Genomic DNA, 14,245 nt, shown 5'->3' on the forward strand with positions numbered 1-14,245 from the left:
CCCTAGTCACACATACCATAAAAACTTCATAAAAAAAAATATGTATGTTGTTTTATAATTCAAGCTACACTGGTCCTTTCTATCCTGGTTCATTTTCCTTCATATTAACATATCAAAATAAGAAACATATAATTTGAATGATGGTAATAAAGTTTAGAGTCAGCTAAACACATTTTTTCGGTATAAAAATATGTATATTTACAGAAATCAGTACATCAGTCCTAAAAGAGGGATAAATGAGCGAGAAAGAGGGACATGGTTACCAAAGAGGGACTGTCCCTCCAAACGAGGGACAATTGGGAGCTGTGAGTGTAGTGTGGCCAGTGGCGTAGCAATAGCGGGTGTAGAGGTTGCGACCTCACAGGGGCCCCCAGGGGGCCCACCCTCAACCACAGTATTAGCTTTTTATCGGCCCTATGCTGGTAATAATCACTTCTATAGATGCTTTGAATAGTGGTAATCATTAACTAATTGTTCCCCATCCCCTTCTTACACCTCTGACACTGTGGTTGTCCTTGGCAGGTTTTGGTGCGCCGTATCAGTTGTTATGTATGGAGTGCTTGGGGGGCCCCAATGTAAAACTTGCACTGGGGCCCAGTGCTCCTTAGCTACACCACTGAGTGTGGCATATGATTGGTAGATGAGCCTGGGACTTATAGATCTGCATTCCAGCTCACTGTAGAATGTGTGGTTTCCTACCAGCACACATCTCCCCTCATTGTTCATTTATTGGTGATATTATTGTACAGCAGTGCGTGGGCGTCCTAATGACAGTTATCTCTGCCACACCCAGCACCTGCCCCGTGTTGGTTTTCCCTGTTTCCTGATCCTGGCAAATGATTAGTCCACTTAGAATAATATCACATTATCATCAAGGAACATTAGACAGTTCTGTTCTGTGTTGTATTCATTATTGCCAAAGTCTGTCTTATTGTGACACGTTCTTATTTCTGTCTGTCTGCCAGCTGCTGGAATGCCCATTACGTCTGTTTGAAAATATTTGTTTTCTATTCTCACACCTTGATGAGACTTATTACTATTATGCAAAAATTCCATTAGGAGCAGGTAGCTTCCGCCTTGTGTAATCTTTCCTTTTGTAATCTTTTCTTATCAGTGATACAGCTGCTAAAGGCCTCTTGCACACTGCAAGCTATTCCGATTCAGATTCCGCTTTTTAATCTGTTTTTACATCCGATTCAGATTCCGATTTGCAGTGTGCAGGGAGCAAACTGCAAATCTGAATCGGAATCGGATGTAAAAACTGATTAAAAAGCGGAATCTGAATCGGAATCGCTTGCAGTGTGCAAGAGGCCAAAGGATACCAGCTTCGGAAAATCCTCAGTGTCCCCAGAGCAGCCTAAATATCCCCATCGTCCCCAGTGCAGCCCAGATATCACCATTGTCCCCAGTGCAGCCTGAAAACCCCCATTGTTCCCAGTGCAGCCCGGATATCCCCATTGTCCCCAGTGCAGCCTGAAGATCCCCAGTGTCCCCAGTGCAGCCTGAATATCCCCAGTGTCCCCAGTGCAGCCTGTATATCCCCATTGTCCCCAGTGCAGCCTGGATATCCCCATAGTTCCCAGTGCAGCCTGGATATCCCCATTGTCCCCAGGGCAGCCCGGATATCCCCATTGTCCCCAGTGCAGCTTGGATATCCCCATTGTCCCCAGTGAAGCTTGGATATCCCCAGTGCAACCTGGATATCCGCAATGTCCCCAGTGCAGCCTGGATATCCCCATTGTCCCCAGTGTAGCCTGAATATCCTCATTGTCCCCAGTGGAACCTGAATATCCCCAATGTCCCAAGTGCAGCCTGAATATCCCCAATGTCCCCAGTGCAGCCTGGATATCCCAAATGTCCCCAGTGCAGCCTGGAAATCCCCAATGTCCCCAGTGCAGCCTGGATATCCCCAATGTCCCCAGTGCAGCTTGGATATCCCCAATGTCCCCAGTGCAGCCTGGATATCACCAGTGTCCCTAATGTATCCTGAATATCCCCATTTTCTCCAGTGCAGCCTGAATATCCCCAGTGTAGCCTGGATATCGCCATTGTCCCCAGTGCAGCCTGGATATCGCCATTGTCCCCAGTGCAGCCTGGATATCCCCAATGTCCCCAGTGCAGCCTGGATATCCCCAATGTCCCCAGTGCAGCCTGGATATCGCCATTGTCCCCAGTGCAGCCTGGATATCCCTAATGTCCACAGTGCAGCCTGGATATCCCCAATGTCCCTAATGTATCCTGAATATCCCCATTGTCCCCAGTGCAGCCTGGATATCACCAGTGTCCCTAATGTATCCTGAATATCCCCATTGTCCCCAGTGTCCCTAATATCTCCATTGTCCCCAGTGCAGCCTGGATATCCCCAATGTCCCCAGTGCAGCCTGGATATCCCCAATGTCCCCAGTGCAGCCTGGATATCCCCAATGTCCCCAGTGCAGCCTGGATATCCCCAATGTCCCCAGTGCAGCCTGGATATCGCCATTGTCCCCAGTGCAGCCTGGATATCCCTAATGTCCACAGTGCAGCCTGGATATCCCCAATGTCCCTAATGTATCCTGAATATCCCCATTGTCCCCAGTGCAGCCTGGATATCACCAGTGTCCCTAATGTATCCTGAATATCCCCATTGTCCCCAGTGTCCCTAATATCTCCATTGTCCCCAGTGCAGCCTGGATATCCCCAATGTCCCCAGTGCAGCCTGGATATCCCCAATGTCCCCAGTGCAGCCTGGATATCCCCAATGTCCCCAGTGCAGCCTGGATATCCCCAATGTCCCCAGTGCAGCCTGGATATCACCAATGTCCCCAGTGCAGCCTGGATATCCCCAATGTTCCCAGTGCAGCCTGGATATCACCAATGTCCCCAGTGCAGCCTGGATATCCCCAATGTCCCTAATGTACCCTGAATATCCCCAATGTCCCCAGTGCAGCCTGGATATCACCAGTGTCCCTAATGTATCCTGAATATCCCCATTGTCCCCAGTGTCCCTAATATCCCCATTGTCCCCAGTGCAGCCTGGATATCCCCAATGTCCCCAGTGCAGCCTGGATATCACCAATGTCCCCAGTGCAGCCTGGATATCCCCAATGTCCCCAGTGCAGCCTGGATATCACCAATGTCCCCAGTGCAGCCTGGATATCCCCAATGTCCCCAGTGCAGCCTGGATATCACCAATGTCCCCAGTGCAGCCTGGATATCCCCAATGTCCCTAATGTACCCTGAATATCCCCAATGTCCCCAGTGCAGCCTGGATATCACCAGTGTCCCTAATGTATCCCCATTGTCTCCAGTGCAGCAGGTATATCCCTAATGTTTTTACCAGCTTTAGAACTCTCAGTAAATGAACATTCCGTATAGATCACCTGCTAGTACTAAAGATGTCACCACCAGTGATACATTTTAGAAAGGGAGATGAAAGATTTTACAGTGAACAAACACTGACTAAACAATCTATACATTAATATCCTAAAAATTAAGCAATTTTATTGATTATGTTATTTTAGCTACAGTTCTGCTTTAAGTGGCAATCAAATTAAGTGTTTATAAATACACCCCTATGATTTTTTTAGGATTTGGCAAGGAAAAAAAGAGTCTCATATTTTATTTTCAGTTTTACAGTTTTTGTTTTGTTTTTTTATTATTATTGTAACATTGCATCATACTATCACAGTTGCAGTTTTAAGACCATACTCTGCCTTTTAAGCTATAAAACAAAGCAGAAATAATGACCCTTTGAACTTTCCTTTGAACTTTCCTGCAGTAAAACCTTAACACAAGCTGTCTCTCACTGTTTCTTGGTTGTTTAAAGAGAACCCGAGGTGTGTTTGAAGAATGTTATCTGCATACAGAGGCTGGATCTGCCTATACAGCCCAGCCTCTGTTGCCATCCCAAACCCCACTAAGGTCCCCCTGCACTCTGCAATCCCTCATAAATCACAGCCATGCTGTGAGGCTGTGTTTACATCTGTAGTGTCAGTCTCAGCTGCTCCCCCGCCTCCTGCATAGCTCCGGTCCCTGCCCCTATCCCTTCCCTCCAATCTGCAGGGAGGGAAGGGATACAGGCGGGGACTGGAGTTCTGCAGGAGGCAGGGAGAGCAGCAGACTGACACTATAGAGATAAACACAGCCAGCTCTGACAAGCTGTTTGTCAGCAGCGTGGCTGTGATTTATGAGGGATTGCAGAGTGCAGGGGGACCTTAGGGGGGTTTGGGATAGCAACAGAGGCTGGGCTGTATAGGCAGATCCAGCCTCTATATGCAGATAATATTCTTCAAACCCACCTCGGGTTCTCTTTAAGTGCTTCAGAAAACAGGACAGTATTCCACCTAGTGGGACGAATAGCCCAGAGAAGCTCTTTTGCATGTTTTTTTTTAACTCTTCCTGTACTAAAAAACAATAGGAGACTCTTTTCTTTGCTACTAATGTTATATTTCTTAGCTGCACTACACATACAATTTATTATCTCATAAGTTTATTTTCGCTTCAGGTTTGCTTTAAGAGGAAAAGTAGAGACCCCTTTTAACAAGTCTTAGCTTGTCTGCTGCAGCGCTCCGCACGCCGACATTCTTAATTCCACCTTGATCCCGGATGACAAATGCCGCGACTCAGCGCCCTCCAGCAGACGATCCGTCACAGCCTCCTGACACCGCGCAATCCTCAACGTGCCTTATCAAAAGGCCAGATTAAACGCGGCGGTTCCCCGCAGCCTATTTCATCAGCGATTAACTTTTCAGAATCGGATCAGAATAATGAATGATGCTGGGGAGAGGCGCGCGTATCCTGAGAAGCGTGGCCTTTGTGGTCCAGGCTTAGCAGGATCTCCAGGCTTCATCGCGGTGGATGGTGAGTGACAGGTGCTCGCTTTCTATCCACTTGACCATCGATTGCCAGATATTTTTGTCTGCCACATTCTTTTCCCCATCAGTTAATATTATTGTTTTGGGGTTGTTTTTGGAGAAGCAGAGACAGGCGAGGGTAGGCTTGTCATCTGTCCTTGTTTCAGGGGTCTTATCACAGGCTCACAACCACATCTGAAGCCTCCCGCCTCATTATAAATTTCATGGCAGCGGATTTACAGAAAGTGTTTCCATATGTTTTGTCCTAATATATCTCGTCCCTTCTCCGCCCCCCCCCCCCCCCTTTCTCCGAGCGGAATACAAACTCACGCACGCCGGCTGGAAATGACTCCAGGATGTGACAGAGCGAGTCACATGGCTTCCGTGGCAATGTGGGTGGCCTCTCGGAATAGACCAGCTGCTGTGAGACTGGCTTTTGTTCTACAGTAGATTTAGTTTCAAAGTAAAGGACCCCCCTCATTTTCTTCTCCTTTTTCTCCCGTGCTTTGCTTCAGTTTTCATAGTGTCTAATCAATCTGTCAGGGGGAGCTGTGGAGTTCCGGCTAATGAGTCTTGTCCTGTTTGAAGAAGGCTGCGTTGTGAGGCATGATGGGAAAAAAAAGAGAACGCCAAGCTCCATTTCTTGTTGGGTGTCCTACTGAAAAGTTCTGCCGTATGACAACTGTCATGTGTTAGAAGTATGGTACATGATGAGAAAAAAGGTTCCTCAACACTTAAAGCTGAACTTGGGTTACATGGAAAATAACTGCTTTTTTCTCTTTTTTCCCTCTGCTGTCATCCTTTTGGACTCTCTCCATGCCCTCCAACCTCCAGTACTCACCCCTTCACTTTCTTCCCCCACTAAGGCTGTGGCCGCCAGACCGGTTGCTGTTCACTCTGCTTTGTTAGACTATTCCTACTTCCAGATTCCGCTTTTTAATCAGTTTTTACATCCGATTCCGATTTGCAGTTTGCTCCCTGCACACTGCAAATCGGAATCTAAATCGGATGTAAAAACTGATTAAAAAGCGGAATCTGAATCGGAATCACTTGCTGTGTGCAAGAGGCCTTATACCGGGCATGACCCAGTCAGGTTTGGCAAATAAAACTGGCTTCTCTTCCAGCTATAGACCAGTTCATCTGAACTGGGCATGTGCGAGTAAGGTCTGTGCATGCCCAGTAGTATAAAACCACTTGCACCCAGCTTTCTTTCCTCCATGTATGAGTGCTCTGTTCTACTGGACATGCTCAGATCTTTCTCGCACATCCCCAGTCTAGATGCGCCTGTCTACGGCCGGGAGAACAGCCAGAAGAAACTCACTTCAGGTACCCTTTAGGCCCCTTTTACACTAGCAGGCTAAACCTACATTGTATTACACTATTCTGCTGCAAAGGTCCGCAAAAGCAATGAAAGTCTATGGAGACTTTCACACTTATTGTGGTCCCTTGTGCTGCGCTGGCAGTATCCAAGCCAACAAAAGGGCAACAGAGCAAGGCAACCACAAGCATTGCACTTTCACACAATGCTTGGGGTAATAAAAGTCTATGAGTGTCACATTGGGAATCCCAAGAAATCCCAGTGATGTACTTCCTGCCCAGCAGTTAGCATGTCACATGGGCGGGGTTGGAACTATACATATGATCCTGTCAGCGCACTCTGCTGCAGGGTCATGAGATTGTCATTTTTTGCGTTGCGGTGGGATGCCACAGAAGCATCGCATCCCCATCGCATCCCCACCGCAACGCAACAAAACAAGTGTAAAACCCGCCTGAAGCAGCTTCTGACACATGCTTCTCTCAGACCGAGCTGCTAATGCCACCATTACTATCTTTCTTTTTATTTGCGTTCGCTGCAGTGTGAGAACCGCGTCTTGTGACTGTGAGCCACTGAAACTATTATGTTAGACAAATATTTGATCTTCAAATATACGCGATCAATTTTCATCAACAGTCTGAAGCCCTCGCATCTCTCCGCGGGGCGCGCTCGGGCGATGTAAACAAACACAGCGTTATTACTCCTGGGCAGAACCGTAAATATTATTCCACGGCCGGGGAGAACAAATAGCTTCAGTTTTCATTTGGGTATATTCGGATCAGCCTGACCTCTAATAGCAACAATGAAATGTTTATAAGGGCAGAATGTGAGTAATCAGCTCTGCGCTGCAAAATTTTAGTGACTTCAGGGGAGGGGGTCTGTTTATTCGGAGTTTGTAAATAAGAAGCTTCCTAATTCTGTCTTCCTTTTCCTGTTCTAAAACAACGCAGATTATGTGCTAAGTGATCCGAAAACACAAACTGTACTACTCCGCTGTACCTCCCAGCTCTCTGGATGGGAGAGAGAGGAACGCATTTCAGCAACAACATTTACAGACATCTGAGGCCAATTTTACAGAGGCAGGAGTTTTCCTATGCCTTCCTAGTCTTGTACAGCTTGTTTTGTGTGAGTCCTGGACTGGTGCTTTTAAAGGGGCAAACTTGGCAACTGCCTATGGCCTTCAAGCTCCACGGGGTCCCCAAGTGTGGGGTTGCAGGGCTACAACTTTAATGTCATGCATTTTTACAGTGAACCTGAAGTGAGAAGAATATGGAGGCTGCCATATTTATTTCCTTTTAGGCTGCTTGCACACCAAGACGTTACAGGCGCACGTTAGTGCGCCTGTAACGCTCCCCCAACGCACAGCAATGTAACACAAGTGGGCTGTTCACACAGCCCACGTTGCGTTACATGTAACGCTGCACGTTCTGTGCAAAGTGCAGCATGCTACGGCGTTGGAGCGGCTATAGCCGCGTTAGACTGTTTGCACATGCGCAGTGGGGGGCGGAGGAGGCGGGGAGAGCCAGCTACAGTAGCCGCGCACATGGCTACTTAATATTCACTGCACTGGCGGGCGCTGATTGGCCGGCGGGACCACGTGATGCGGAGTGTCTCGCTCCGCATCACGTGGTCCCGCTGGCCAATCAGCGCCACTCTGGGAGATATTATGGGCATCGAGCAGCCTAACGCGGCTCACTCTACCGTCGGCTTTTGCAGCACCATACGTTGTGTTAGGTGCACGTTATGCGACCTTAACGTGCCACCTAACACAACGTCTTGGTGTGCAAGAAGCCTGAGGCGACACCAGTTGCCTGGTAGACCTGCTGCTCATCTGCCTCTAATACTATTAGCCATAGACCCTGAACAAGCATGCAGCAGATCAGGCGTTTCTGACATTATTGTCAGGTCTGAGAAGATTAGCTGCATGCTTGTTTCTGGTGCTATTTAGACACTACTGCTGCCAAATAGACCAGCAGGGCTGCCAGGCAACTGGTATTGTTTAAAAGGAAATAAATATGGCAGCCTCCATATACTTCTCACTGCAGGTTCCCTATAAGCTGCAGGTGACCCCACATTCACGTTTATCCAGGGCCCCTGTGGTGTAGATTGTCAGCGTGATCTAGCCATCATTACCATTGACTCTTGCATCATCACGCTAGGCCCACGTTGACATTGTGCAGTCGCAATACAAGTTTTGGGTCATTGAAATTGCTGTAGGACAGCTGTTTGGAGACATGATGGAGACTTGCACAGTAGGGAGCTGCAGCCATTATCTTGTGCTGTCCAGATCTCCACAATTATAGCCCGACTTTGTGCCGAATTGTAGACCCCCAGCCATCCTGGTACTCGAAATATGGTATACAATCTCGATTGTATTCTCAATGCATGCATGCGATGAATGCATTATACCTTACTTTTTCCCAAGTTGCTGCCACTTAAGTAGGTAGTAAAAAACCAAAAGATTTGACAGACTTTGAACTAGTCCATCTCCTCATGGGAGATTCTTAGTGTTACCTCGCTGCAAAGAATCAATACAAAGATGCCGGCCAGCCACCCTGCTTGTTTGCACACTGTTTTGGCAGATTATCTGAGCAACTGTAAGTGCTTTTATAAATAAAGCAATAACTGAGAATCCCCCATGAAAAGATGGACTAGTCCAAAATCTGTCAGGTCTGATTTTCAATACCTACTGTAAGCGACATAGTAAAAAAGTAATGTATAGTGCATTTTACTCTGGGTGAAATGTACATTTCATTATTATTTATTTATTTATATAGCACCAACATGTTCCACAGCGCATTTATAGGTATGTGTTTTAAATTTTACAATTTTTCACAATAATTGTAGCCACAAAATCAAATTCCATTTACCCGCTGCTCTGTGTTTATTACGCAGCCTGGAACCTCATCCTGCAGTGCAAGCTCTCTAATCTATTCAGAAATGTTCCTACTGTAATTAATCTTATTTCAGTCAGTCTGGCTCTATTTGGTTCATTGCCCCTCCCACATCCCTGCTCCTCACTGATTGGCTGAGGGCTGTTCAGTATGAAGCTACAGAAATATGATCTGTGCTGTGCTCACATGTGTTTACAAAGCAAGCTAGATATGGCAGTGCAGTTTCTGGGAGAAAAAAAGAAAGTAAGGGAGGAAATGACATCAGGATTGGCTTCAATCAGGGGGAGTTAAGATGGAAAATGCCTGGAACAGTTTTCTTTTTATTTACTGTATAACTTTCACTGAAATCAAAATATGGACAGTACAATACATCTGTTATGTAAGTAGAGCAAGTAGTTATCTACTTGTATATATGGGATTTTTTTGTCCTGGGATAGTATGGCTGTCCCTGCTGTTATAATTATACAAATAGGTACTGCGACTGAATAGAAAGGGCAACATCTGATCAGGCAGAGGGAAATTTGTCCATAATAGTCCATAATAGTCCCATGGCTTGCACACCTCTTGGCTAGTGACATGAATAGCAAGTGACGTTGCCTGGCACAGGGAGCGCGGTCATGGAGCGGCGAGCCAGGCCACGGCATTCCGCTTATACCGGAGGGGGGGGGGGGGGGGGATGAATCGGCTATTGAGAGGCAGACAGGCTGGAACAGAGCCAGACCTGAGCATTTTAATGAGGCTACTGCAGCTTGGTAACTGGAAACACATGGCATTTTAATTGTTCCTCCTCCCCGAGCAAAACCTGGGCAGCGTAATATACGCAGGAGAGAAAGCCGAGGTGTGACCGCTGCAGCCTGCCCGAGTCGGGCTTTCATTTGCTTATTTATTGCTCTCCGAATTGATTTTTCTGGTTACAAGTGGGCGTGGCCATGTACACATGCACTGCTTCACATAACAGTAGCTGAAGGGCCCGTCCTGCTGCCCTCTTATTGGCCCGCCGTCAGCTCCAGGTTCATAATCCTAGCTGAGCCCCCAGCGAGCCGAGAGAGGGAGGCATTTGAAACGCAGCCGCCTCTTATAAACTGGTCACCGGCGCTGTCGACCTTTGAAAACGCTTTTTACAGACATTTTTTACAGCAGTTTACAGACCTCGAGCGTTTCATTCGCTCAGCCTTAGAAATTGTTTCTCATTTAAAGGGACACTTATTTTAAAGTACTCCCCACCCTCAGAAATAGGGCAGCAGTGCTTTTTATGTGATCAAGCTACAATCCTGAAGACTAAGGCCACTTTCACGCTGTATATGTTGCATTGCACATCCTGAAAAATAGCGATTTATTGCGATTACATTGTCCATTGCGCTGGGATGCAACAGACGCTGAGCCAGATGCGCCGCTGTACTGCAATCGTGCTGTTGCTAGTGCAGGGGGAGCACCGACCATCAGAGGTGTAGCTAGGGTTTTCAGCAACGGGGACAAAGACAGTTTTTGCGTCCCCCTCTGGACAAGATGGATGTGGTCATGCATCAGAATGTGGGCGTGGTCATGGGTGGAGACAAATGTAATAGTCAGATGTGCCCCCTTCTCCCCAGTTAGATAGCCAAATGTGACCCCTTCCTTTGGTCAGATAGCCAGATGTGTTCCCCTGTACATAGCCCCCCTTTTTTTGCTGTTATTAACGCTTCTGCACTCCTCTGCAGGCAGAGGGAGAGAAGCAGGGGCACATTGGGCAGCCATCGAGCTGCCTGTCCCCCTTATGGGGGAGAGGTGGCCGTGCTGACCTCACCAGAGGCGGACATAGGCCTGTGCAGCCGCAAAGGGGCCCCATGTCCTCTAGGGCCCATGCAATTGCACCAGTTAGGGCCTGATTATCCTCTAGACCAGTGATGGCTAACCTTGGCACTCCAGCTGTGGTGGAACTACAAGTCCCATGAGACATTGCAATACTCTGACAGCTCTAAGCATAACTCGGGGAGGCAGAGGCATGATGGGATTTGTAGTTTTGTCACAGCTGGTGTGCCAAGGTTAGCCATCACTGCACTAGACTTTTCTCCATTTATTTCTCTCTGAAACTCAAGAGAAACAGTTATAATAACTTGTATCCTAGTCATATTCAAGTTTAAATTGTGTGCTAAATTAATACAGTGCCTACAGAATGTGACCTAGGTTCATGTACTTTTATCTTTTCGGCATTGTTTGGATCCAACCATGATCTGTTATGACCACGCCCACTCACATGGAGCCCGCTTCATTTATTCTGCAAAGGGGCCCAACGTTAGCTTTGTCCGCCACTGGAGCTTACAGTGCTGCACCCAGGAACATGTCACCCCTTGCCCCCATGGCTATGGTTCTTTCGGCAGCTAATGGGCACATGTGGTAATCGCATGCTGAGGTGTCGCGGGGGTGGGGGGCTGTAAACATGCTAGATTCTTGGTAGAATCAAGCATTAATGGCCACCGGTTTCATGTAGCATGCGTACAAGGCCTACGCCTCATACTCATTTCAATGTGGTGCAGTGTAATGTGTTTCACAATATCTTTTGTTGGTTTGGGCACTCCAGCTTTCTGTAGCCACTGGGGGCGGACCCTTGTGTACTCATGTCTGTCTTCCCATTGCTCATGACTAAGGAACTATGACGAAGGCTGTGTACACGAAACTGCTGCCTTTGCCAGCCGGAGGGAGAAAACGGAAATGTCTGTAAACAAACCTCCCTGTCACTGCCATGCTTCACTCCAGGCTAGGTCTCCTACGCTGCTGTCATAGTGCTAACAAGAGACTAACAAGAGACTTCACAGCGAGATTTATTAACCCTTATCATTTCAAGTTTTATTTCACACTCTTAAATTTTCCCTAAATAATTGTGAATTGCATCTTTAATAAATACAATGTGTGTTTTTAATTCTGCCTGGAAGGTGTACTGGTTAAGGGCTCTGCCTCTGACGCAGGAGACCAGGGTTCGAATCTCGGCTCTGCCTGTTCAGTAAGCCAGCACCTATTCAGTAGGAGACCTTAGGCAAGTCTCCCTAACATTGCTACTGCCTATAGAGCGCGTCCTAGTGGCTGCAGCTCTGGCGCTTTGAGTCCGCCAGGAGAAAAGCGCGATATAAATGTTATTTGTCTTGTCTTGTCTTAATTCTGCTTAACGCCAGCTTCATGTAATGTTTACCACAGCAACTCACTATCTGGTAAAGGGAGGGGCTCTAGAATGAACCAATTAGGCTGCGCTGTATGACATAGTGATAGTGTACTTATATTTAAATAGCATAAAGAAAACCTGAAGCGAAAAAAAAAACCCTTATGATATAATGAATTGTATGTGTAGTATGGATAATGAATAGAACATTAGTAGCAAAGAAAAGTGTCTCATATTTTTATTTTCAGTCATATAGCTTTTTTTTAATGACATTGCGTTATATTGTCACAGTTGCAGTTTTAAAACCACACTCTGTCTTTTAATCTATAAAACGAAGCAGAAATAAGGCCCCTTTGAAGTTTCCTGCAGTAAAACCGTATCCCAATCTATCTCTCGCTGTTTCTTGGCTGTTTAAAGTGAACCAGAGACGAAGCACCCTCATGTATTTTACCACATATATCAGTGGGAACATTAGAGAAAACACCTACCCTGCTCTCTGCTTCATTCTTCACTGCTCAGCCCTGATAAAATCCCTGACTGAGCATTCAGTCTGGCTTTGCTCAGGAATCATTATAGCTGAGTCATTATAGCAGAGCCAGAAGTGGGGCAGGCTTGGGCTTGAAAATACATCACAGAAGACTCAGGTATAATGATTCCTGAGCAAAGCCAGACTGAATGCTCAGTCGGGGATTTTATCAGGGCTGTTAAGAAGCAAGCTGAGCAGTGAAGAATGAAGCAGAGAGCATGGTAGGTGTTTTCTCTAATGTTCCCACTGATATAAATGGTAAAACACATGAGGGTGCTTCGTCTCTGGTTCACTTTAAGTGCTTCAGAAAACAGGACTGCATTCGACCCGGAGGGTCGAGTTTCCCAGAGAAGCTTTTTTGCATAAATAGCAACTGAAGTTTTTTAACTCTTCCTGTACTTGAAGACAATATAAGACTCTTTTCTTTGGTACTAATCTTCTATTTATTAGCTGTACTGCACATACAATTCATTGTCTTATAAGTTTATTTTTGCTTTAGCTTTGCTTTAAAAAAAGCCTCTAGGTTGTCTGGATCACTCATGTCCTCAAATTTTAGCAAATCGACCATAATATACGGTAATCGTTCCGAGTACAGAGAGTTGTCGTGTTTCATTGTGGTGGCCGATGACGTTATTTTTTAATGTTAATGAAAAGTTAACTTTGAAAACAAAATAATAATCCTTTGTTATTTGCTTTTGTAGGTGCCTCGGAACTAGGCCCGTTTTCCGATCCCAGACAGTTTACAAGCATTTCCACCCTAACGGATAGCCGCTTCCCTAACCCACGAATGCACTACCCCGCAACATTTACTTACACGCCACCAGTCACCTCAGGGATGTCGCTGGGTATGTCCGCAACCACTCATTACCATACTTACCTACCACCGCCTTACCCTGGCTCCTCTCAGAACCAAAGTGGACCTTTCCAAACCAGCAGCACACCTTACCTTTACTATGGTACATCTTCAGGATCTTACCAGTTCCCCATGGTTCCAGGTGGCGACCGGTCCCCCTCTCGGATGCTTCCTCCCTGCACCACTGCCAACGGCAGCACATTGCTAAACCCCAATCTGGGCAACCAGAATGATGGTGTCGATGCTGACGGCAGCCACAGTAGCTCCCCTACTGTGCTAAATTCTAGCGGTCGTATGGATGAGTCTGTGTGGAGGCCATATTGATCCTACAACCCTTTCCTGTGGCCCTGGAGTTTGGAAAAACTTTCGCAATAAATACCAAAGTGCCTTAATCCTATCATATCTGATACGCATTTTTGAGTATGACTCAAAAAAAAAAACCTTGAAAATCTCAAGCAATAGAACTGAACTAGTCAACATTTGTGCCATTTTGTTACAAAAAAAAGGGCTAAAAGCCACATTGCCTTAAACTATTTCTTTATATTAATATTTATATTGAACTGAAGCATTCCAAAGAAAATTATAGTTTTTACGAGTACGAAAATAAACACCGTCAGATGTAACTTTGCTGGGAAAAAAAAAGGAGAACATTTTAGGAATTTAAATGGACTTGCTCAATACTATACCAAAAA

The 14,245-nt window shown here is 46.3% G+C and overlaps 1 protein-coding gene across 2 annotated transcripts in view; it reads left to right on the plus strand.

Annotated features, from left to right (window-relative positions):
• Nucleotides 1-13,950, plus strand: part of RUNX2 (RUNX family transcription factor 2) — a 116,600-nt gene extending 102,650 nt beyond the window's left edge. For both annotated transcript variants that reach the window (XM_068280156.1, XM_068280157.1), the window contains one exon: nt 13,402-13,950. In XM_068280156.1, coding sequence (XP_068136257.1) covers nt 13,402-13,877 — 476 coding nt within the window. In that variant the 3' untranslated portion in view covers nt 13,878-13,950. The remainder of the gene's footprint in view (nt 1-13,401) is intronic.
• Nucleotides 13,951-14,245: the final 295 nt, after the last annotated feature.

This window comes from Hyperolius riggenbachi, chromosome 4, assembly GCF_040937935.1.
Source record: "Hyperolius riggenbachi isolate aHypRig1 chromosome 4, aHypRig1.pri, whole genome shotgun sequence".
NCBI classification, from domain to species: domain Eukaryota; kingdom Metazoa; phylum Chordata; class Amphibia; order Anura; family Hyperoliidae; genus Hyperolius; species Hyperolius riggenbachi.